At 44.7% G+C, this 25423-nt stretch overlaps 1 protein-coding gene across 2 annotated transcripts in view; it reads left to right on the top strand.

Annotated features, from left to right (window-relative positions):
* Positions 1-25423, top strand: part of MAMLD1 (mastermind like domain containing 1) — a 126985-nt gene that overhangs the window by 70168 nt on the left and 31394 nt on the right. For both annotated transcript variants that reach the window (XM_035113252.2, XM_035113251.2), the window contains exon 2: positions 5694-7325. In XM_035113252.2, the coding sequence (XP_034969143.2) occupies positions 5694-7325 (1632 nt within the window). The remainder of the gene's footprint in view (positions 1-5693; positions 7326-25423) is intronic.

Genomic DNA, 25423 nt, shown 5'->3' with positions numbered 1-25423 from the left:
ACTGCTTCTTGTTGCCAGCATTAAAAAGAAAAGAAAAGTCAGTTAGCTCCACTCTTGAAATGACTCTTTCAGAGCAAGAGAAATATTGAGGATTAAGTGCAGGTTTATGCTTGGTTTGCACTGAAGTGGTAGAAATTAAGGTATGGTCTGCTCCTAGTCTTTCAAACAGCAGTATTTCACTCCAGCAACAACTTCAGTAATAAAGTGCTTCTTTTCACAATTATCCAATCTGCTAGCTCCTAGGTTCAATCCCTGGTGTCTCAATGTCGGGCTGGGAGAGATCCCTACTTGATATTTTGTGGAGCTACTGGCAGTCTGTGTAGACCAGGATTTTCTAAACTTGGGTCTCTAGCTGTTTTTGAACTACAATTCCCATCATCTCTGACCACTGGTCTTACTAGCTAGGGGTGATGGTTATAGTCCAAAAACAGATGAAGAACCAACTTTTGGAAACCCTGCTGTAGACAATTATGAGCTAGATATAGACCAGTAGTCTGAATGAGTATAAGACAGCTTCCTGTGTCCCTGTGTTCCTCAGCCAAATTCTCAGGGCTGTTTACAAGCTTTTAAATCAATAAAATCAATTCTGTGAAAATGGTATCAACTAGCTATATAAAGATCAGCACAAGATAAACCTACAAGCCAGCACAAAATGACAGAACACTTCACAAACTAGTTCCAGTTTATTTTGTTGTGTCCTACTTAAAGTAGGGGATTTTTTTGCTTCTAAAATAAACTATTTTTTTCCTTTTGCAAAAACACCCTCTACCTTGGCATACATACTTGTAGAAGAGCTGTAGCACCAAATTCTAAAAACTAGGGTAGCCCAGTGGACAGAGTGATGATTTTGGATTTGGGAGACTTGTGCCTATCACTCCCAGTTACTCTGAACCATTGTGTATCCAGAAAACATATTTTGAAGGGGCCAAAAAAATTCTGCTATGGTCCGTTGCAATTTGTGTGCATAATGCAGGCTTTTTCCAAACTTAGGACTCTAGCTGTTTTTGTACTACAGTTCCCATCATCCTTGACTACTGGTCCTGCTAGCTAGGGATGATGGAAGTTGTAGTCCAAAAACAGATGGAGACCCAAGTTTGGAAAAAGGTGGCATAGTGCATGCTGTTACAACACACTTATGCATTTCATTGGCCCAGTTTGTGTGCAATGCTAACGTGTGCAATGCTAAACCATGGCTAAGTGTGAATAAACAAGCATGGATACCTTGAACAAAACTCCCCCCCCTTTACTGGTCCTTCTGTTATTGTGCTACCCAAAGCTAAGCCATGGTTTGGTGTAATGCAATCCGTGAGCCCAGGCTCGTGATTTGTCTATATACAAATACCTAAACACCTGTTGGCTTGGTAGTTAAAAGGGTATGTATCTCTTTCCCAATTGCTTATTTTCTTCCAATGCAAGATTTGGATAAGCATTACATGGAAAACCTCTAGTTGTTAAAATGACTGACAGAGGAAGCTGGTTTCTGGCCTTCCTCCTGTACAGTAAATATATTCTGGAAGGGTACCAGACAGCATTGCTCCTGAAAGCAAGCAATTGAGGGAGATATTTCTAGAATACTCCATCTGTAGCATAAGACTAATATGCAATACCTTTGTACGTATTAGAAGCTTTTCTTGCTGCAAGCAACCCAAGACAACTTTATGGGGGGGATCCTCACACCCGCTTTATAAGGCCATAGATTGTTAACAGCCAAGTGCCTGGTTGAAAAAGGATTGTTTTTGCCTGGTACCTCTGCAAAGTTGGTGCCCATCAGATTTTTTAGACTCCGACTCCTACCATGGGAGTTGCTGTTGATGGCACACGAAGGGCTCCAAATTAGCAAGGTTGGTTTAATCTGTATCAATCCAGTTTGGGGCTAAATTTTAAAAAGTTGCTCCAGATTGATAAGGAGGCTTTGAAATATATATCAATTTCTTGTTAAAAGTTTTCAACATAAAATATAATAATAATGTCTCCCATATTGTGGTGGCAGGCTTTAAGCTTTCCAGCCAGGCGTCTACCATTGGGCATGCTTGTGTGAGGGCCCTTCTGAGCTGCCCTAGCCATCTGCCTGAATCTAAGAGAATGAGGGAGGTGAGGACACTTTTATTTGACCTGCCCCAGAACTAGGTGCAACCCCCCCCAAAAAAATTAGCTGAGGAGATAGCTAGCTTGCCGTAGTTTTTAGCACCTCTGTTGGAGGTTGTTGTCAAACTGACATCTGTTCAGGGCTGCCCCAAGACACCCAGTGACTTACTGTAACAACTTCATGGTGAGTTCTAGCACCTATTTTTCTTGGGGAAAGCGCTGCATGCAGGTACTATGAGTAAAGCAACCGTGTTTCAGGATTGTATATCTGTGTAGATCAAGCCTCCCTCCAATGTGGATCCCACCAGATATTTTGGGGCTGCAATTCCCATCAGTCTCAGCCAGCACAGCCATGCTGGTTGGGGCTGATGGGGGTTGAAGTTTAAAACATCTGGAGGGCACCGGGTCGGGGAAAGTTGCTTTAGATGAACAGGCTACTGTTTTCCCGATGGCAGTTTAGCATGATATTCATGCAACCACTGCAAGTCAGCTCTCTGCCCTCTGCCAAGCAGTGTTAGCCAAGCTTGTGGGGGGACCTACTCACCAGCTCCAGATCATCAACTTTGGGAAACACAATAATGGCAAAATTCCTCTGCCATGTTGTTTGCCAAGGTTGGTTTTGGCATTTTTTTGTTTTCCCAGGGATCTAATCTGCATCAGAAGCGCAGCCTGCCTGTACTTTGTGGGACAGTTGTTTTGCTACACCATCTTTAACCCTCTGCCATTTGATGTGTGGTGAAGCCCTCCTTGCCAATGGCCAAAACAATACAGACTACCAAACTAGGATGGTTTGGTCACACCTATGAGCTTAGACTGGCATATAAGGAAATTAGAAGCATGCTGTGGCAAGCTTTAAAATGAGAATCTGTACCCATCCTTTGAAGTAGCAGAATATGAAATCTAGGACTCCCTTCATACCTATGGCAAAAAAACTATTGCAAATTTAGTATTCACACCATTTGGTTTCTTAACATGGGCATACCCAGGATTTATGTTAGGGGGCAGGCAGGACACCCACCTGTCACCATCCTCTGTCTGGCTCTGTCTAGCAGTTGTTTTAAATTACTTTTCTTTTGACCCCAAGTACTAAAGAAAACCCGTCAGTCATTTGAAAACTAGGAAGTTAAATACAAGGTTAACATCAGGGAGTACCTTTTATGTGGTTAACGAGTATATTTTGCAAAATTACAAAGAACACACCCTTTTGTCTTATTTCTTTAAAAAAAGCTAAACTAAAACGTGTGTCTGTGTGCACACACACAAACACACGCATCTACTTCCTCCTTTTTCCACAATGAAGTTTTTCTGTACACACTCAGTAAGCAAAGCCCATTGAGGCGCTCCCCTGACATCCTTAACTTTAGCCAGGTCTTATTCTCTGCAAGGTGCTGAATGACTGCTCTAGGGGTACAATTGCTGACTGGCTGAGCAAGAGAGATGGCCAGTTGGACCCACCGCTGTAGTATAGTGGTACAGTACCTTGGTTTACGAACTTAATCCATTCCGGAAGTCTGTTCTTATACCAAAGTGTTCTTAAACCAAGGCGTGCTTTCCCATAGCAGCGGGGGGGGGCACTCAATTTACGCTTAACAGGAAGCAGAACATGTTCTGCTTCCAAGGCAAAGTTCACAAACCAAAACACTTCTGGGTTCGCAGTGTTCTTAATTCAAGTTGTTCATAAACTATGGTAAGCTGTTCTTAAACCAAGGTACCACTGTATCCTAAATTCTGTTGTTCTGCAGGGAATGGCTCACACCTTTCAATGACATGCATACCTGTAACAAAAGCAGGCACTGACTTTTACTTGATGGGGGGGCGGACAGCTGCCCCCCCCCGCCTTGATTATACCCATGTTTCTTAAGGTGGAATCTTAAAGTGCAACTAGGATGAAGGATTGTGGAATAAGATTAAATTTACATTGTGTAATGTAAGTGATCACTTTTTATTTTGTATAAGTTAAAATATAACACACACACACCCAACAGCCAGACTTTTTAGAAGGTAATCTTAATAAAGAGTATTGAGCATTTTGCAGTGCTACGTTGATTATGTTGCTCAATGAGCCTTCATGCCTCCTTTCGGAATATCGTTGAGTACAGTCTCTTCTTTTTATAAAAGTGATGGCCAGTCTTTAGATAATTTCCAAAGGCACTATCTCCCTCTTGATAAATAAGAGCATAATTTTAATACCCTTAACTCAAAGCAGCAGCATTAATAAATGATTTAATCCTGTTGGCACCTAGGTCATGCTTATTAACATGGTGGGCCACAGATAATTGCATTTTGACGAGATTGACAAGCCATCTCAAGTGGCCCTGATTGAAACGTTGTACAGTGGTACCTCTGGTTACGAACTTAATTCGTTCTGGAGGTCCGTTCTTAACCTGAAACTGTTCTTAACCTGAGGTACCACTTTAGCTAATGGGGCCTCCTGCTGCCGCTGCACCGCCGGCACGCGATTCCCGTTCTCAAAGTTCTTAACCCGAGGTAGTACTTCCGGGTTAGTGGAGTCTGTAACCCGAAGTGTTTGTAAACCGAGGTATCCCTGTATTTTGCTTTAATAATATTGTGACCCTATTGGGGTGTGTGTCTTACTTTTCTCTTGCTGGTTTCTGGTTTCCCAAATTGCTCTGTTACAGAAGTCATTCTTATCATAAAATCTATGCTATTCTAACATTTTTTGTTTAATAAATTAAGGTAATATTTACAATTCTCCCCCCCCCCCAAGTAACAACAGGTTGACTGGTATGGATTGCGGATGGCTAAAATAAATTAAGTCCTTAGCTGTCAGTTGCTGTTTTTGTGCAGGCTGGAAACACCTGTGGTTTAGGTAGCTTGAAAGATTATAGTCTGTTTAAATAGCTGAGACTGTTTTGTTTTCCTTGGTTTAAAAAGTATGCTGATTATTTCAAACGCTCTGCCTGTAAGGAATGTAAAATAGTTGAGCTGCCTCAGTATGAACTTAATATCCCTTGCTGGCTATGCTTTGCCAGCTTTGGTCCATGATTTCATTCATACCTGCTATTGTTTGAACAAAAAATTAATATCTATAGAATGGGTGGTTGGTTTGTTCACTGGGAACACAAAGCATGCTGCCATAATTAAAGGAGAACCCAGATCTTCAAAATGTGAACATATATAAACATACGTATCTATATGAATGATCTGAGTTCTCTCATAATTATGACAGCATGACAGAAAATGCTAAACATTTCTAAGAATATGTGTTATAAAAATATAGAGTTTTTTAGTATAAGAAACAAAGATAGGTCTCTGCCCTCAATCAGCTAGCAGTCCTTAGAAGCTGAGAGGGTGAAAATGAAACGAGCAGGATGAATGGGAGAAGCGATAGGAAACCAGGCCCTAATTCCATACTTAGATAATTTTTGCAGTGGAGATCAAGATGGGTGGGAGCTAAACAAGGACTTAACTGAAGGTGGTTTTGGGGAGGGAATTGTTTTAAATAGAATTTTGCCTTATGCCTGGATTTTTTGGGTAATCCTGAATTGAGCTGTCCTGATATTTATTTATTTTTAGAATATTTCACTAGTTTCCTTTGCAGGTTTAGAATTCCCTGTCAGGTTAATAAAAACGTTTTTGTCTTACAGGGACCCATTAAGAGAAAGGTAGATGATGACAGTTCTCCAACCTCTACCACCATGCCTGAGGCCAGCTTTCCAAGCGACAGTAAGAGACTCTGTCTTGATGATGTCACTCTTTCCATGGGACAAGGGGCCAATCCTGTTTCGTGCACAGATATGCAGCAGTCCCCATTCCCCACCAGCCACAGTGCATCCTCTATGGGAGTGGCAGGGCATGGAATGTTGCTTGATAACAATCACATGAGTGGTAGCAGTATAGGTTCTCCATTTCAAGTGCCACCTAACAATGAGGTAGCACAGAAGGGGCCATTAGGTGGCCATTTTGATGAGAAAGGGGGCAGCATGCATGGTGTGGACCAGGAGCTGCAAGATCTGCTGGAGGAGCTGACGAAACTGCCCGATCCTTCTCCCAACGAGTTGGACCTTGACAACATCTTGGAGAAAGATCCCCTCAGTGGCCCATGCCACCCGCAGCCGCCCGTCAGCAGCACTCCAAAGGCCTCTCCGCAGACCCCGCAATTCGACAGCCATGTGCCCAACAAAGACTTCTCGCAGGGGTCTCCTCAAATGAGACCCTCGTCAGCTGGCGCAAGCTACCTGGTTCCGAACCAAAGCAAGAACATTGGTTCACCGGTTTCTTCAAACAACGCGCCAAACAAGAGCCAGGCTCAGTCTATGCTCCAAGGAGCTATGCCCAGCATGCCTGGCACTAACTGGCATGCGCAGCAGCTAAAGCAACTGGCTGCAAGCAAGCAAGGCCCAACTGCTAAGCCTCAAGCTTCCAGTTGGCCTGCTATGTCGTCACAAGGCCTCTCTCCTCCTTATCAACAGGGATCCTCCCCTCACCACCAGCCGTTCAGCCCTCAGAATGTCATGGTGTCTGGCATGAGCTCTAGCAGTGTGCCAGGGAGCAGCATTCAGAGTCCTCAGAACTCCCTGCTCTCCAGCATAACATCTGGTAACAACCCGCCCAGCGGTCCATCTCCTCCTTACGGTTCCGAGAAGCTTTCCAGCCCGGTTCTCAACCAGCAGCCATTCAGCCCGCCAAATCCTATCCTGACCAACATATCCGGCGGCAGCATCAAAAGCCCGCAGAACAGCCTGGTGACCACAAATACCAGGCCCTCCCCACCATACAGGCCAGAGAAGTTGTCGAGCCCTGCCCTGCACCAGCAGCCCTTTAGCCCTCAGGGCACCATGATGCCAAGCACCGCCTCTACAAGCAGCTCAGCCAGCATGCAGGGCGCTCTCTACAAACCCATGTCAGCAACCCAGGCCAAAAACATGGGCATGATGATGCAGCAGCCCTCCAACAACATGCAGCCGAGCTTGATGAACGAAAGCGACCTGGGCAGCCAAGACCAATTCTCCTTCAATAACACCAAGCCGCTGTCCCATTTCAGCTCTGAGCCTGCAGCTCCTCAGAAGATGCCGTCTTTGCCTGCAGGCTCTAGGCAAACGCTCCTGCACTATCTGCAGTCGCCGGGGCCGGTGCCCCCACCGCCACCACAAGCTGCACCCCCTCAACAGCCCCAGCAAGTTAACAGCAGCCAAGTCATGCAGCAGCAGCTGCAACAAATGATGCACCCGGCTCCGGTTCAGCGGCGTGTGCAGCCATCTCCAACACAACCTCGACAGGTAAAAACGTCTTATGCTTTTTGTTCTGCGCGCCTATGCCATATGCCCTTAACTACCTGTGGTGGACCTGTTAGTATGTTCTTTGCTTCTACCCTGTGTTACGTGGATGCCTGCTGTATAACTGTGCATTTCTGACTGCATCCACCCTGCAAGGATGCCCTGACCCAGGATGGGGGTGCTGTATATCTCTCTGTGTGTGCGCATGCGTGCGTGCACATTTAAATTGATGGGGTCTTTTGGAGAGCGGGGGCTATGTTGCTGTCCATTTCTCTATTATTATTATTTTAAGTTAATTTCTTAACATTTATGAAATTTTATTTTATTTAAACCACCTGCGTTAGTGCGTCTGATTGTTAACCAGAAGGTTGGTGGTTCAAGCCCACCCAGGGGCGGCAGGGGGCGGCATTGCAGGGGCAGGGGCATAGGAAGAGGGGGGGCGATAGGGGCGCTGCGCCCCAGCAGTGCGATCCCAAGGGTGCCACCGTGGCTGCCCCCCGCCCGCGCTGGGCGCCCCGCTCCGCGGGTGGTGCAACGTGCGCCCAGAATGCACGCCAGCCCCGCCCCCGCCTGCTCTCCACCACTGTGCATGGGGTTGGATCGGGGTCTCTTCCCACTCTACAATTCTATGATTCTATTCAATGTAGTGCAGCGGGCCAGGTGGGGAGTGGGGAGGGGACAATTAAAAATATAAAGGGCTAAATATAAAGGACTACGAGGATTCATGCTGTTTATCACAGCATCATTTATTTTTCTTTAAATATATGGATTGCTGGGTTGGAGGTCAGGTGGGTCCATGATGACAGGTGCCCATTGCATTGTGTGTTACCTTAAAACACAACAATTTTCTACAACACAATGGCACTCATTCTCCATCAAATGTGTTTCTCATCACAGCAGCAGCAGACTCATACCCCTTTTATTCCCATATTCATGACTGTGCTATGATCTAATTTGGATTAAAATGCAAAGCTGCTCGTATTCAAGGTAGAATTACATATAAAGCATGGGACTGGGTGGGGGGAAGGCAAGAGCTGCATTACTTTACCCGATTCATATGCATCGAGCCTAAAGAGTCCAGGGTCTAAAATTGTCCAGCTGCACCCAGCCCATTATAGAAGACGAATTTCATAAAACTAAACAGTGTGTTGACTTGGCAGACTTCCTCGGGGAAAGCATTAATCAGTTTTGGGTGTGTCTTGGAGACAACTTTGTCCTGCAAGCAGCCAGGCTCTACTTTTCAAAAAAAAGGTTGGGTGGGTGGGCTGAAGCAACTATCCTGAGTCGCTGGAGGGTGGTGACACATTGTTGTTAAAGGAAAGAAAGAAAGAAAGAAAGAAAGAAAGAAAGAAAGAAAGAAAGAAAGAAAGAAAGAAAGAAAGAGAGAGAGAGAGAGAGAGAGAGAAGAAAGAAAGAAAGAAAGAAAGAAAGAGGCAGAGTCTGGTGCTGCTAGGCTCCTATCCAGATGTGGTTATGTAGGAGGGCTTTTTTCAAGACAAAAGAAGATGTGGGACCCTGGAAAACAATTCAGCATTGGATCCCACAACTTGTATATAGTTGTGATATGCTGTGAGTTCTCCTATGGTTGAAGCCAAGTTTCAATTTTATGTTCCTTATATGAGCTTCATGGTGTTGTGAAGCCAAATGAGCCCCGCAGATGATGTTTTGAATAGGAGCAAGCAGGACTTGAAATACTTGATGCAGCCATTCTTCCAGAATGACCTTTGGGGGCGTGCAGCGCAAATAACCTTATTTGCCTGTTCTGCAAGGGACCTGGTTGCACATAGAGCAATAAAACAAAAGGATTGCCACAGGCAGGTTAGCTTCTTGGGAGTTATCTTACAAGGAGCTTTCTGAACAAAATTAAAAAATCCTTCCAATAGCACCTTAGAGACCAACTAGGTTTGTCTTAGGTATAAGCTTTCATGTGCATGCACACTTCTTCAGATCTGAAGTATCTGAAGATGTGTGCATGCACACGAAAGCTCATACCAATGACAAACTTAGCTGGTCTCTAAGGTGCTGCTGGAAGGATTTTTTAATTTTGTTTCTTCCCATTGTAGTTTGTCTATCTGCATAGATCAGCTGAGGAATGGGGCAGGGGGGCTGTAGTGTGCTTTGATGTGTGGGGTGTTTGAGCCATGCAACATGTGTGCTGTCCTTTGTAGCAAACGCACTCTCTCTAATACAAGAGAGAGAGAGAACTCTCAGCTTCTGGAGCACTTGTACTCATGCCTGCTACAGTGATTTTAAAAAATTTTAAATAAAAAAACACACCCTCTTCTCCATGGGTCTTTATTTCTCCCGGACTATTTCCCCCTGTTTAAGTTTGTGCTTGAAACTACCTAACTGGGAATCTTCTGTGCTGATGAGCTATAAGAATCCAAGCCTATTGTGACAATAAACATGAGCAAAGACAATTTCACATTTTCAAATCGGCTAGGTAAGCTCATGACGCCTGACTGGTTTTACTAGGGAAGACTTATAACATTAATTATGTACTAAACGACAGCTCTGCTCTAGATTTTATATAGCTTGTTAAGCTGCTTCTGAATAACAAGTGAGTGGAGGATCAGGGCATTTATTTTTAAGAGCTTAATGGCTTTTATCACAAAACGTGGATTCTGAGTGCAAACCTTGGAACAGCCCGTGGAGACATAAATGGATTATCACAATTCTGGTATTGCTCAAAAAGTTCTCTTTCATATTGCAGTGTGTCTGTTTCTCATGGGCTAAGGGTAAAAGCATCAATTGATTAATAGGATGGAATAATCAACTAAATAATCACAAGTCTATGATGTAGATTTTTAAACAGAGTTTATTTTAAGATGAATGACCCTTGGTGCAACCGTGTTCAAAGCTTGTAACCTGATTGTGAAACACAAACACCACACTCTGCCTAAGAGTCTTGATTCTCGCAATGCTGTTTGAGGGGGGTTCTCAAAACTAGGTATGATCTTTCTACCTGGTTTGATCTAAGAAACATGGTATCTGAATTAAATATTTTTTTTAACAAAACAAAACACTGATGCAGTAATTAAATTCAGTTCATTTGTGATTTGAGAGCAAGATGAGAGTTTCTTTAGGTTTTAGATCGTACCTTCATAGCTGGGTCATCACAGGGCTTTTTCAGGTGGAACTCACCAGAACTCAGTTCTGGCACCTCTCAGGTGGGCGCCATTGCCATTATAAGAGAACAAGGTAGGCATTCATGGTGAGTTGTGGCACATTTTTTTTTCTAGAAAATAAATAGCACTGGGTCATCATTGACTTTGTTTTCATAGTCTTCCAAGCCTATTAAAGGAGTACACACACTTCATGTCCGTGGCTTGGCCCACTTTCGTAATGTGAATTCACTCACTGCTTCTCCAGAAAACAAAAGTGGGAAAGCTATGGGGAATTTCAGTTGACTTGACTGAGTCTGATCCTCCTTGAAGGAGAAGAATGGGGAGTTTGCCATCCTTTTACACAAAGTATTTATGTAAAGCATTTTTAACCACACTCCTCAGCCAAAAGCTCCCAGAGTAGCTTACATATGATCAATAAAAACAAGATGGTTCTGCCCACAAGCTTACAGTCTACAAACCACAACAGGAAAAGGGGATAAGAAGGCAAATGAGGGGGAGAAGCAAACTGGAGCATCAGTTCTTAAAGTTAAATAGTAGTCCTTATGATGCCCAATGGAAAGGAGACAGTTCAGGCAGAGGAGGAAGCAAATGGAGCTGGTCTCTTAAGCTGATGGAATGGCCCATTCCCATATCTCCCTTGCCTACAGCTTGATTGAATGTCAGGCAACAGCCAAGGGAAGGAAGGCCCAGCTGAGCTGACCTTTCATCAGAGCCATCGCAGTGGCCCTGTTTAACCACCTCTCTCTGTTGAATTGTCAAGGCAGGAGTCAGGAGCAAGTCAGCAATAACTCACAAGGTGTCACTGAAGTTAACTCTTTGTTCAAAGAAACCAAAACAGTGCAGGGCTAGTGATCACAGCAACATTTCCCAGTAGGTCTTACCCCAATGAGGCAGTTGCAAGGACTGAATGTCCCCACCTTCCAACTGCTCTCTAAGGTTCCTCCTTCCCCAGCAGCCTAAAGCTCCTTTGCCTGGTCTTCATTTCTCTGTGTGTTCTAGGAGACCAGGGGGGAGAGAAGCTGGTCACAGCATGAGGGGGAGGCTCCTTGGCTTCTTCAGCTGCCTGCTTCTACTCTGCCACCTGCCCCCCTCTTCTCCTGCCTCTGAGTCTGAACCACTCTCTGGCCCAGCCTCTCCCTGCTCACCAAACCCTGTTGCCTCTTCAGCTTCCAACACTACCTCCACCCAGTCTTTTCCCACTTCTCCCTCTGGCCACTCATGATCTTCCCACCACCCTGGCTCTGAGCCACCTTCTCCTGGGAGTTCCCTTGGGGGTTCCCCAGCTGGTTCCTCCCACCACTTCTCTGCATCCAGCCAGTCCATGACATGAAGGAACAGTGGAAACTAGTTTGGTACAGTGGTACTTCAACAGCACAACCTTTTATCACAATGGAGACACTCTGAGGAAGTGTTAGTACTGATCTATGCAATATAGTCCTTTTTTCAGACCTTCTGAAAGTGTGTAGAATGGAGGCTTTGTGACCAAAGAACCCATTGATATATGGAGGTTGGGGTCCATAGACCCAGTTTCAGTATCCTTCCTCCTCTTTGTGTTGATTCTACTCACATTTTCGGAACATATAAAAGAGTGATTGCAGGGGATGCTGAGGCTGTGGCCCTTCAGATGTTGTTGGACTACAGTTCCCATCAGCCCCAGCCAGTATAGCCAATGGTCAAGGATGATGTGGGTTGCAGCTCAAGAACATCTGGAAAGCTACAGGTTCCTCATCCTTGACTTACAGTCTGGAATCATTCTACAGTCTTCGGGAGGCAACACCCTCCAACTAGTGGAAGGTGAAATAAACAGGGAACAATTTTTTTTTTAATTTGCAGAGTGTAAGAAGGATAGAAAGAAAGTTGTGGAAGTAGTGATGACCCCGTGGTACAACTTGCATGGAGGTGAAGCGCTTTCCTTTGGGATATATGATGCACTATTATGCAGCTCACTTCCCAAAATATAGTGCTTATTTACTTGCATCTAAAACAAATATTCTGGAGACACCATAAATCTGTCTGGTGCATTCTCTCTCATTGAAAGGCAGCAAAACTTTCTGTTACTACCCATTGGTTTCTCACACTTGAGGAAGTGAATAAAACTTTGTCATTACTTACATGGATAACCTGCCCTTCTTCCAAGAGTGGGCAAAGTATACCATCAACACCACGTGATTTCATCTGAGAGATAATGACCTGGTTTGCACTTCACTTTCAGACACAGTTAAGCTTAACCGTGATTTAGAAGTCAACACACAGCATAAAGGGCTAAAATCATGGTGACTTTGTGTTGTCCCCCCGCCCCCGCTCATGTTGCGCTTCTACAAGCTAAGTCATGTTGCGCTTCTACAAGCTAAGTCATGATTTGGCTTAGTGTTCTTATGTATTTTGTTCTTTTTTAATACTGCAATTTTATGTTGTGAGCCACCCTGAGATCTACAGATGTAGGGCAGCATACAAATTTTATTAATAATAATAATAATAATAATAATAGCAAAGGATTGTCCTTGGGTTTTGAAGAAACAACAACCATAATTCTAAGCCAAATCATGCCTTATCTTCCCTGTAGTGAAGAAGAGGCTGGGGAGAGGAGCAAAACAGCCACGATTTTATACCTGGGCACTATTAGCGCAATGTGCCTTCATCTTTAAACCTTCAAACCACAATTAAATATAGCTCTGGTTAAATGTGACTTGTGAACCAGCCATTGACTGGCCGAGGGTGAGCCTCATGGCCAAGTGCGGACTTGGATTCTGAGTTTCTTTCATCCTTGTCACCACTTTGCCACAGTGGCTAGAGCAGTCACATCCAACTCCCAAGAGACTGTGATCTACTCACAGTATAAAAAGGCTGGCTGTGATCTACCCATTTTCATTGCCAGGAGTTGCTGAGCTTTTGGAAGGGGAGGGTTGGCTAAAGGCAATCACTAAACTTCATGCCGTGAGATCTACCTGGAACCCCCGTGATCTACCAGTAGATCGCAATCTACCTGTTGGACATGCCTGGGCTAGAGCATACCACTAGACAAGTGGCAATTTTTAGATCGCCTAATAAAATGCACAGCTAGAGTTAGCATCTGGTAAAGAGAAGTCATTTGGTGAGGCAGGAGGCCACTTCTACGTGGTTGGGATTAACCATTGATGCACTTTCCTGTTTGCCAGTTCTGTAGGAGCCCTGAAGTGTTGTACAGTAGTGTTGCTTTTTCAAAGCTCCCTCTGTTCTCTTCTGCACATGCATTTTGCAAATGTGGCTTAGATTGTCTTACTTCTAGCCTCCCTTCTTCTCCCCTTGCTCCTCCTTGAAGCAAGAAGTGAAGCCTTGTGGAGGAAAGAATGTAGCTACCGGTAGTAGCCAGTAGGGGAAAAAGAACAATATGCATAAAACGGGACATTTGTAGCAGGCCAAAGAAGGTGGAGAAAGGAGCAGCTTCTCTCTCTCTCTCTCTCTCTCTCTCTCTCTCTCTCTCTCTCTCTGTGTGTGTGTGTGTGTGTGTGTTTTCATACTTACTTCCTTGCTTGCTTTTGTGGCTTTTAAAGCACATTTTAAAGGGATGAGTTTGCATTCCAAAGAGTAACCTTCTTGAGGCTATATGTGCTTTTTTTTTGTTTTTTTTTTGTTCTTAACACCCTTATCTTTGATCTCTGATTCTCTGTAGCCCAGCCAGACAGTTCATAAAACCCCAGATTGCCTGGACAATTGGTAGGTCTGATAATGCCTAATCTTTTCTCATCTGATGCTCAGCGTCTTTATTGTTACGAATTGACAGGTATTGATTTGGCCACTGAAGGTTTGCATCATGATAGTGGAAAGCTGAGCCCTGGAGGATATATTTTGTGTTAATGCAGCCATTTGAGTGAAATGATGTTCAAAAGAAACGGTGTGTTTGTGTGGGAGAAAATCAGAACAGTAGTTCACTCTACAAATACTTTGCACTTCATAACATTGGGGTAGGTAGCGGGTCCTTCAGATGCTGTTGGACTACAATTCTCATCATCCCTGACCATTGGCCATGTTGGCTCAGGCTGATGGGAATTGGAGGCCACCTGCACCTGGAGCATTGCAGGTGTAGCTCGTTTCTGGTGTAGCCATTCTTGATCCATGAACACTGGTCAGACAGGAATCTAGGATCCTATTCAGTTGATGTGTAACACTTTAGTTAGTTAAAATCCTTTGGGAAAATGTATTCTGTGAGATCTATTTCACGCATTACATTTTTTTAAAAAAAGTTAATACCAAATAAAGTTCACAGCTAAGTTCATAAAGTTGTGTGAATGCAGCATGCAATGTGTTTGAAGATGTGAGATCTCCTTGATAGAGAGCTGCAGCTCCTTTGCTGAGTGCACACCAGGGCAAACTTGGGTATACCTAAAGACACAGCCGTAGAAGTAAAACCGGTGTGTGTGTGTGTGTGTGTGTGTGTCACTGATTTATGCATGATGGGTGAAAACACGCAATGTGAATTTGGCTCATTACTGATCCATCAACACCAAAGTGGATACTTGCCCTTTGTTGCTCATTCTGTGGGGTTTTTTTTAAAATTTTTGTTGAAATGTTTCTCTCCCCCCCACTCCCTTTAACATCACAGAGGAAGGGAGAAACCTATATTTGATTTCAAAGCCTCCTAGTAGTGATAGCACAATGGCTGAAGATTAGCCTTGGAAGGGGGTGGGAAGCTTTTGAAGCGAAAGCAGAAAGCTCTTCAGCTAATTAAGTGCCTTTTGAGTCCACAAATAAAAGATGTTGGTGATGAAATGGAATTATAGGAAGCAGTAAGTCTGATCCAAGAGTATGCCCTGTCCACAGATGTGAAAATGTTGTCTTGAATGGTAATTTCTACTCAGTTTCTGCAACTGAAACTGTTGCAGAGGGCTTATGCCACATCCATCTGTTCACTTTTTGCCAGATTTCAAAAGGGGCCCTTCATGAGGTATCCATGAAAAACATATTCTGCAAAAGCAATAGCCAGATGCAGTGTGAATGGTATAAATCAGAATCCAATGTGGATTCCTATTTTTAATAGTTTTATAAGCGAGGGTTTTTTTTTTTTGGTTGCCTTGCAAGCAAGAAGAGGACCAGTTCAGAAGAGTCTTAGACATGTGGGTATACCCTGTTTCCCCTATTTTAAGACGTAGTCATAAAATAAGCCATAGCAGGATGTTTAAGCATTCAAGGAATATAAGCCATACCCCGAAAATAAGACATAGTGATAGGTGTAGCAGCCGGCCGGCCAAGGCAGGAGGAGGAGGGGAAAAAAATAAGACATCCCCTGAAAATAAGCCATAGTGGGGGGGGGGGGTTGGAGGAAAAATAAATATAAGACAGTGTCTTATTTTCAGAGAAACACGGTACATATGGTTTTCGACACCTTTTGGACTGGGCACCTTTTGGACTGGTTTAGGAGACAGAAATGCAAGCCTACTTTCTTACACAATCTTTTCCTTTCCTTTTTTCCTAACTGCAAAATGATTTAATGCTATAATAATAATAATAATAATAATAATAATAATAATAATAATAATATATTTATACTCCACCCATCTGATTGGGTTTCCCCAGCCACTGTGGGTGGTCTCCCAACAGAATATTAAAAACATGATCAAACATCAAACATTAAAAACTTCCCGATACAGGGTTGCCTTCAGATGTCTTCTGAAAGTCAGATACCGTAGTTGTTTATTTCCTTGACATCTGGTGGGAGGGGGTTCCACAGGGCAGGTGCCACAACCAAGAAGGCCCTCTGCCTGGTTCCCCGTAACTTAGCTTCTTGCAGTGAGGGAACTGCCAGAAGGCTCTTGGCACTGGACCTCTGAATGATGGGGGTGGAGATGCTTGGTATTTGCCACCTCCCACCGCAGTGTAAACTGAAGTAGTAGAGTATTGACTCCAGTTTGGGGTGGGGAGAGGTCTCTTCTAAGAGAGAGTCAGGTTGAGGCCCCTAAGCTGTGTTGTGTATTAAAGTAATAGCACAGCCAAGTATGTATTGTAATACTGTACAGTATAGAGTTTATTGTATCACAGAGTTTATTGTATCACAGAGTTTATTTGAATGTACAAGTTCCAGCGGGAACTTCTATCATTTGCTGGTTCATGGTGCAGGATTTGCATCTTCTGCCGGATTGGTTTCCGCGGGAGGGAATCTGTGCCATTGGTTCCCGCCAAAATGTATCTTTTCCCTGCTAGTCCTCTGTTATTATATAAGCCCCAGTTTTCCCCATTCCTGTGTTTTCTGGCTCTTACCAGTTCTTTGAAGTTCTTTGAAGTAAAGAGATGTTGTACCAGATCCTCGCCTCCAGAGGCATTCATAATGAGTTTTAGCAAGTGCCTTCGTGTCCAGAAAGGGCACCCTGGACTGGGGGAATAGTTGTTCCTTGTTCCATGTCGGAAAGTAAAATAGTTAAATCCCAAGCTGAATCCAGAAGCTGTGAGGGGAAGGGTGCTGAAACTGAGGACTGAATGCCAAATTAAAAACAAATTAGCAATTCATTATTTGTTTAAGAAATTGATATAATGTAAACCTCACAGGGCGGCTTACATAGATATTGGAAAACAATAAGCATTGATCGAAATGAATAATAAAAGCAGCAAAGACAAGACAGAAGGCTGGGGGGAAGTTTGCTGGAAACTTTTTCTCCCCCCCCCGCCCCCTTTCAGGGCAAAATGCTGATTAGGTAGTCCAGTAGTGGCAGTTTGGGAAGGCAAAGGTCAGTGGATAATTGCAATGGATCCCTATGTGAGAGATGAAGGTGTGAAGCTGGTTCTCATTTATGTCTTGTCTAAAAATTAACTTTTGCAAGGAGTGTGGGTGTGTAGAGCTAGGTGCACTGGTGCTGTGGGTGGGTGTCCCCCCCTCCATTTCCCCCTTTTTCTTTTAATAGAACAAGATGCACCCATTTGAACAACAGTTTCCAGGAAGCTGTATAATGGCCTCCTTCCCAATATTTTATTACATGTGCTTTCTTTTAAAATTATTTTTCTTTAAAGAGAGCTCCAGTTTGGAGCACACTGGTGCATCTTACTCCTCAGTCCAGGCGCAAAGACATCTGAAAGCCAAAACGGCTTTCTACAAAACAATTTAAAATTTTCACTCAAGTTCGGAAATAGTGAGAGGGTGGGAAAGCATGTTGCGAGCAGCAGAACGGCTCGGTGGAGGTGCAGAAGACCAGAAGGCAAGGTTAGCGCTAACCCTGGTTGGTTGCTGTAATAATTCTGGGTCAAAAAGCAAACTAGAGGAATGGCTTGAAACAACATGAGTCTTAAGAGCTTCTAGGACAAAACTTGTCCTGCCAATTTAATGCCTTTACATCACGTGACCTTAGGGCAACTCCTCAAATTACTGACTTCTAAAAACTATGGGGGAAATCTCTAAATAATAAACTCTTATCATTGCCGTTGCTGCTAATCCTGGTTAAATTCCCAAGCATACAACAAAACAGTCCCCCCCCCAATTTATTCACTTATCTATAGGCTACTCCATAACAAATTTTTACTCAGGGTGGCTCTGTTTCGTGATGATAGCATTCATCTTTCCAACCAAGGAAACATCATTCACAAAAAGCATTAGGAATTGGTTGCTGCAGCGAGGGTATTGGCAGCGAGCCTCTTTGGCTCAGGTGGCAGTTAGGCATTGGAATATGTATTGGTCTTGTACAGGCATCCCCAAACTTTGGCCCTCCAGATGTTTTGGACTACAGTTCCCATCTTCTCCGACTACTGGTCCTGTTAGCTAGGGATCATGGGAGTTGTAGGCCAAAACATCTGGAGGGCCGCAGTTTGGGGGTGCCTGGCAGGGGCGTAGCCAGGATCAAAACTAGGGGGGGGCAAGCCATGGTCGTTCAGGGGCGGGGCCAAGGCATGGGAGGGGAGGGGCCACGAAGTAGGAATGTGGGCGGGGCTACAGGGCCAGCGGGCCCAATGACATCGTGGCGGCGGCGGCAGCGGCCACCTTGTGCTTCTGGGGCTGGCAGCGTTGGCAGCTACCTGGCTTGGCTGGAGAGGACGGGAGGGTTGGGCAGGCGAGAGGGGGTGGCAGGGCAGGCGAGGGCGAGGCAAGGCACGGCCGCAGCCACGACGGCTCTGAGGCGTTGCCGCATATCAGCATAATATTTCAACCATGTCGTGGGTTCAAGCCCCACCTTAGGAAAAAATTCCTGCATTGCAGGGGATTGGACTGGATGACCCTTGTGGTCCCTTCAGACTACAATTCTATGATTCTATTGATATATTACCATAGCATATGCATCATTCTGCTTTCTTGAATTGTCCTACTCCTAAACATAGCAGCCAACTCCTAGAGGCCTAGGTGCCTCTCCCCCCCCCAATTACTGGTAAATACCGTATTTGAAAGAGTCATCCCCCCATGTTGATGGGCTTTCTATGTGGGGCTTATCTGCCCCCCCCCCAGTATTTTATTAAGGATGGAAGAGGGAGGGAAGGAAGGAAGAAATAGAGAGAGGGATAACTCATATTTGTGGGTGCCTCTGGGTGACGCTGTGATGCTGGAACTCTGCAGCAAGAGGAAGATGCCGGTACGCCTGTACAGGAGCCTTGTAAGCAGCTTTCTCTCTGCTTGATTTACAGCAGGCACGTCCAACAGGTAGATTGTGATCTACCAGTAGATCACTGGATGTCTGTGGTAGATCACTGGTAGGTCACTGGCACCCCTAAAAAAAGCTCACCCAAAATTTTCCTCCTCCCTAAAAAAAGTTGAACTATGACCTGAAGCCCTAAACAAAAATGGGCCTCCCTTCCTCCTAAAAGAAGCTCAACAAGTTTGACCTAAACCCAAAAAAACAGGGCTTCCCTTCCTTAAAAAAACTCAACAGCTTTGACCTGAACCCCCCCAAAGGGGGTAGATCACTCCCAGTTTTAAACTCTGAGAGTAGATCAGAGTCTCTTGGGAGGTGGCCACCCCTGATTTACAGTATACAGATGCAGGAGGAGGGGCAGACTGGAACACCACTGCTTTTTATAAACATCACTGTGTCTGTCAAAGCTACAGCCCCCCCTTTCTTATTCACTCCCTTTTAGCCTTGCAGAGCCACCTTAGTCAAATTGAATCCTCTGCACCCTCATTAAATCATCAATAGAACTCTTAATGCGATTCCTGAATGCTCATTAACAACTTCCACTGAAGAACAATAGGGTGAAGTGGTCAACTATCAAAACTTGCCTGGAGATATCTGCTCCATTGTCTTAACTGCTTAACTACTGGTAGCCACTTTGCTTTATTTATTTGATGTGTTTTTGTTACAGCTGTCCCCCCCCCCCAGCAAGCGGAGACTTAGCTGATCTTGCTAAAGCAAAGCCCTTTCCACTTCAGTTTTTGAAGGGGAAAAGTGCTGGTTATGGTCTGTAAAATACATTAATTTTTTGCTTCTAGGGGGGGGCAGCTGCCCCCTCCTGCCCCCCTGTCTACGCCCATGGTGCCTGGTCTTGTGTGTTTGAGGACTGGTTGTGGCCATCATCCAACCCTCCTCTTTTAGGGGTATCCCGTTAAAGGGATCCAGCGGTTGTGGATGCCATCCGATGCCCTGCTGGTGGCTAGGGACATGGCATGGCCCCCGGTTACATCAGGGGAAGCTTCCAGTTGTATTTGCATCAACAGGCTCCTCCCACTGGCTGTTAACCGTATATGACTCCCCACTGAGTGGGGTGGAGTCATGCTTGCTCGTGTGTCCAATGCCTAAACCAATACCTCTCACTTGTTCTAACCAATAAAGTTGTGGCCTTATTTTACCCATTAACCCAAATTCATGTGTCACTGTGTCTTTTATTTCTCGCGGGGGGCGGGTCCTCGAATCGCAAGATCTCTTCTCCTTGAAAAGGAGAGACGTTGCGAGCGGGAGCCGCTTCCCACACTAAGCAGGGGGGCATGTTTTCGGCCCCCTGCTCCAGCCTATCCCTGCTGCTGCGCCGAGCCTCTCAGCTGGCCAATAGGCCTTATTTTACCCATTAACCTAAATTCATGTGTCACTGTGTCTTTTATTTCTCATGGGGGGCAGGTCCTCGAATCGCAATGCTCCTGAGGGTTACACCATATGACTGTAGTTTGCAAACCAGTCCTACAATGGGTTCACAGCCTGGTTATACAGTCAGCCCTGGTTTAGATGACTTGTCTTCAGCTGGACGCACTACCAGTTGATGGCCTGATCTAAGGTTAGTCACAACAGCAGTGGTAAAGGTAAAGGGACCCCTGACCATTAGGTCCAGTCGCGGACGACTCTGGGGTTGCGGTGCTCATCTCACTTTACTGGCCGAGGGAGCTGGCGTACAGCTTCCGGGTCATGTGGCCAGCATGACTAAGCCACTTCTGGCGAACCTGAGCAGCGCCCAGAAATGCTGTTTACCTTCCCACTGTAGCGGTACCTATTTATCTACTTGCACTTTGATGTGCTTTCGGGGTGCTAGGTTGGTAGGAGCTGGGACCGAGCAACGGGAGCTCACCCCGTCGTGGGGATTCTGATCGGCAAGCCCTAGGCTCTGTGGTTTAACCCGCAGCGCCACCTGCGCCCCTTGTCTTCAACTGGACGCACTACCAGTTTGATGGCCTGATCTAAGGTTAATCACAACAGCAGTGCTACTACCATAGAAATGTGTGCTTTTAAAAAAAAGTAAGAAAAGGGTTCTTCAGTGCATGGTCGGTTTAAAGGCAGGTCCAAGACCTGAAAGGGTTAAAGACTACTGGACTGAACATTTTAGCTGTGGATAAGAAAAGCATTATTCAGTATAATGTCAGAATATGGCTGTTTTAATGGTTGTTATCTCACCACTTTCTAGTAGCATAACTATTTGGTTCAAAAACGAAATCCTGAAAACTCCAATAAATATAAAATGCTAAGTGATTCTGCTTTCGTGTGAATTCAGTAGGAAAGAGAAGCCACGGAAATTACAGGAGTTTTGTTTTTTCATTCTTGTGTTCTTGTTTTCTGTTTCTTTTTTCTTTTTAAATGGCGTTAGAAGTTTCCATTTCCCTCAGAAAACTTTCTTAGTAAAGTGAACTAAATTTCTCTCTTTCTCTCCCTCTCTCTCCTGTCTGGGCATTTTTGGAGAAATTTCAGCATATGGGTGGGGAAAACAAAGAAGTGTCTGTGAACAGGAACTGGCATTGTCTCTCTCTCTGAATAGGGAGGGAAGACTGAACTAACTTCATTTGGTTCTCTTGCACATCTGCAACTCTAGAAACAGAGGGATGATTCATGGTTTGCCTACAACACAAGAGCAAGCAAAACACTGTAAATTAACAGCTATTCTGAATTTGTGTCGAAAATACACTCTAGGAACAAAATAATATCCCATAATAATTGAAAATGAGATTATTATTTTTTAAAGATAATGAGCCATAAGCACAAATCAGCAACAATACTTTCAGAACTAACCACAATGAAATTTGAAGCAGAGCACACTTTCAAATCAGTTTTCACTCCTTCTCACCAGGGACAGATCCACTAACTTGCCCTGTTTATTTGTCAGCTTTATTTCTCTTCCCTAGACAAATATTCCATCTCCCTGATGAAATGAATGTCCCTGGTTTTTTTTTGGGGGGGGGTATCATCTTGTTTCAGAATGACTTAACAAATCTAAGAGAGGACATTCCCCCTTTGACGCCGTACGAAATAATGTGTTCAATTTCTGGATGGTTCTTTTTTAAAAACAAACACAAATCTATGCTTCCTCTGTGTTTCTTTCACTCTGCAGATATTTGTGTGTGGTTTTCAGTAAGAAAATGTGTCAACTGAATAATTGCATAACTAGTTTGAGCTATGGTTTTCCTCCCCCCAAGCCCGCCTTGCCCAGTTCCCAAGAGGTGTCCTGTGACTTCCTCTGTTACTTCATTAATCACTGCAACTCAAAAATTATTCTGATCAAAGAAGCAGAATGAGGCTGAAGAGGTACAGAATCTGGCAATTGGCTGTTTGGATTCCCTGCTGAGCTCATTTAGATCTAGAATTAAGCTGTTCCCGCTGTATTTTTCCTCTTCGGCTTCTTGGCAGTCATGCTGTAGCCAGAACCGTCCTCAGCCAGGAGGGCTGGGAGGAAGTTAGGCTGACTTAGCATTCCACTGATTTATTTATTTTTTACCTGCAGCTCTGCTATAAAAAGAAGCAGATTTGTATGGCACTGGTACTTTTTTCTTTCTTTCTTTTAATTCTTATTATTTGATGCAGTTGGAAAATAGGGTGAATAGCAACTCATCAACAAAATAAATATAAAAAAGTGTGTCTGTCATGTTAGTTGTTGTTGTTTAGTCATCTTAGTCATGTTCGACTCTCTATGACCCCGTGAACCAGAGCAGGCCTTGGAAACGCTCACTTTCTTCTCAAAGCTTCTCCTTTTTTATGTCCATGGAGTTTTCTTGGCAAAATGCTGGAGTAGTAGTGGGAAAATAAACTGCCATGAGGTTGAGTGGTTTTGCAAGAGAAGCATGATAATGTTACGGAGGAGAAGTCGCTTCTGCTCCTGCGAGGGTGGGGAGTCTTTTAAAGCCTCTTGGAGGATCTAGTGAAAGCTTTTTGTTCAGCATGGAAATGGCTCAGTAGACGAGTTCAGTAGGTTTTAATGTCTGTTTCGTTTTAAGATTTACAGCCTGATCCTGTGCAGGGGATGGTGCACCGGTGGCTATTGGTTTCAGTTGACTTAGGTTTTGTCTAACTCTGCTGCAGAGTATCAAACTGTTGACACCTTAACACCTTTGAATTTTAAAGTGTAAAATTGAAGCATCATAATGGCAAGAAGATGCTCTGGAGCTTCTAGAAAAATCTGGCAATGGAGAGCAAAGTGTTCGTCCTTTTGTTTACTGTGCGCATGAGTGGTGCCTAAGTGGTTGAAATAAAAAGATCTGAGACTGGAAGCCTGACCCTCTGACAGGAAGTCCAGCCACCTCATTCCAAAATATGAACATATGAAAGTGCCTTGCCCTGAGTCAGATTGACTATCAGAACACTGTCATCTCATAGACTCATAGAGTTGGAAGAGGCCACAAGGGCCATCCAGTCCAACCCCCTGCCAAGCAGGAAACACCATCTTTGGCTTGCAGTGTGTCCAAGGCTTCACTATCCAGGATTTTTATTTTTTATTTTTGGCCTGGAACTGAACAGATTTGAACCACAGCCACTGAACTGTGGCCCTCATGTGGGGTGAGCTGGCTTAGGTTGATCGATGGAAAGGCACTTTGCACATGTTTAGCCACCCTCTCTTCTCCAGCGGTCAGTGACTGGCCAAAACTATAGTTTCTATTTAACTGATTTCCTCCTGTTGTTTATCTCACTGGGGTTGTCAAATCGCAGCACCTCACTTTCAAACCTAAAGTGGGTTTCTCATCCTCTGAATGTTGAATCATTTTTTTAGGTGTTTCCCTCTAATTTTTTTTCTGAGATAGTTTTGGGCGCTATAAACTAAGCCTTGAAAAGACAAAAGAAGGCAAGGCAACAAATGCACACAGATGCTTCTGATGGTTAGGCAGATGGAGCCACACCCTGGACTTCTGCTCCAAGCTGGACTATTGGAGCAAAGGATGGCCATGCCTACTTTCCCCTCCATCCGCCAAGCACCTCCAACTTTTCCTACATGAAAGTTTTCACTGTGTCTACCTCTTCAAGGCCCTCTTGGTCCTGGGGGACAGCAGGGCAAGGGACAGGAGATCCTGCTGGTCCCCTCCCTTCAGTCACAGTGTCTCCCTCAACCCTGACACGGTCCTGCCCTTCTTCTACCATCTCCAACCCCTCCCCATCCTCCAGCTCTTGCTTCTGCCTTGCGGGAGGCACAAACCCCCATAAATCACTACCCACTTCCCCTGCATCAGCCTCTGGCCCCACTACCTCTCCCACCTACTCCTCAGAGCACTGCTGCCAGTTCCGGACATCTGTCTCCAAACTTGTCTGTGAAAGCATGCCGCTCTCGCAATAAAGATCCAACTCTGATCGTTCCAATGTGGTGCAAGATAGTAGCTTGCAAGGCATTCTGCCTTTTGCCTGGACACACATCATGGGTTGTTTGGAATGTAAAGGCAGAAAAACCCAGTTGGTTTCCCCCCCTGCTCCTCGTCCTCTGTCCACTTGCATTCTTTTCAGGAAAGAAGGCAAGAGGACGCAATCAGCCAAGCCTTGTTTCTCTCCCCCCCCCCCGCCCTTGTAAGCCGTAGATGGGAAAGGACTCCTCTGTCTTGTGAGACAAAGTGGGCTGTCAGACAGCCCCTTTCCTTAAATCCCAGTCAGGCACCAGACAGCTAAAGGAAGAGAGGCACCAGGCTGAATTAGATTGACTGCTTTGGACAGTGAAGCAGAGTTGGTCTTAATTGGCTCACAGCTGTTCGCTTTGACCCTTCAACCCCCCCCCCTCTTTCTTCCACTACCATCTCCCTCTCTCTGCTTGCATTCTCTTCTCCACCCACCAGTGTTCCAACCAAAGAAAACCTGCCAAGTGTGGGTTGAATTTTCTACATTGGCTAATAATTTTATGAGCCCTCCTTCATGCCTCTTGAGAGGCAACAGCAATTAAGGAGGAAAACCAGAAACCTTAAAAAGCAAACACATTAATAAAAAGTATGTGGTGCAGATGCTCTGTTTTAAAACAAGTCTCCTGCATTTATATACTAAGGCTTGGCTGCTTCTCCCAATCTTCCCTGCACAATACTCCTGGTAGGAGCAGAAGTATGCAAAGGAGACTCTTCGGTTTATTATTATTGTTATTATTCATTACATTTGTTCGTCACCTTTTTTTTCTTGCCGAAAACGACTCAAGGTGACTTGCAGCCAAACATGGGTTTACTCGGGGGCCAGATCTGGTATTAGCGGGTCAGCTCTGTCAGGCACTTGCCCAGAGCCTGAGTCTGGGCCCCCAATATAGTGTCACTTCAGAGTGGACTTTCATCAAGGGCCCAAAGGGATTGTGCAGGGAGTGGAGCTTAGTTGCAGCTGCTGCCTTCCTCCTCTTAACTGCTGCTGCTATTAGCACCTTGCATGTAGCTCCCTTGTGGGGAAGGCA

Source organism: Zootoca vivipara, chromosome Z (genome assembly GCF_963506605.1).
Source record: "Zootoca vivipara chromosome Z, rZooViv1.1, whole genome shotgun sequence".
Taxonomy (NCBI): Eukaryota; Metazoa; Chordata; class Lepidosauria; order Squamata; family Lacertidae; genus Zootoca; species Zootoca vivipara.
The sequence above is the reverse complement of the archived record's forward strand: the minus strand, read 5'-3'. Positions and strand labels throughout refer to the sequence as shown.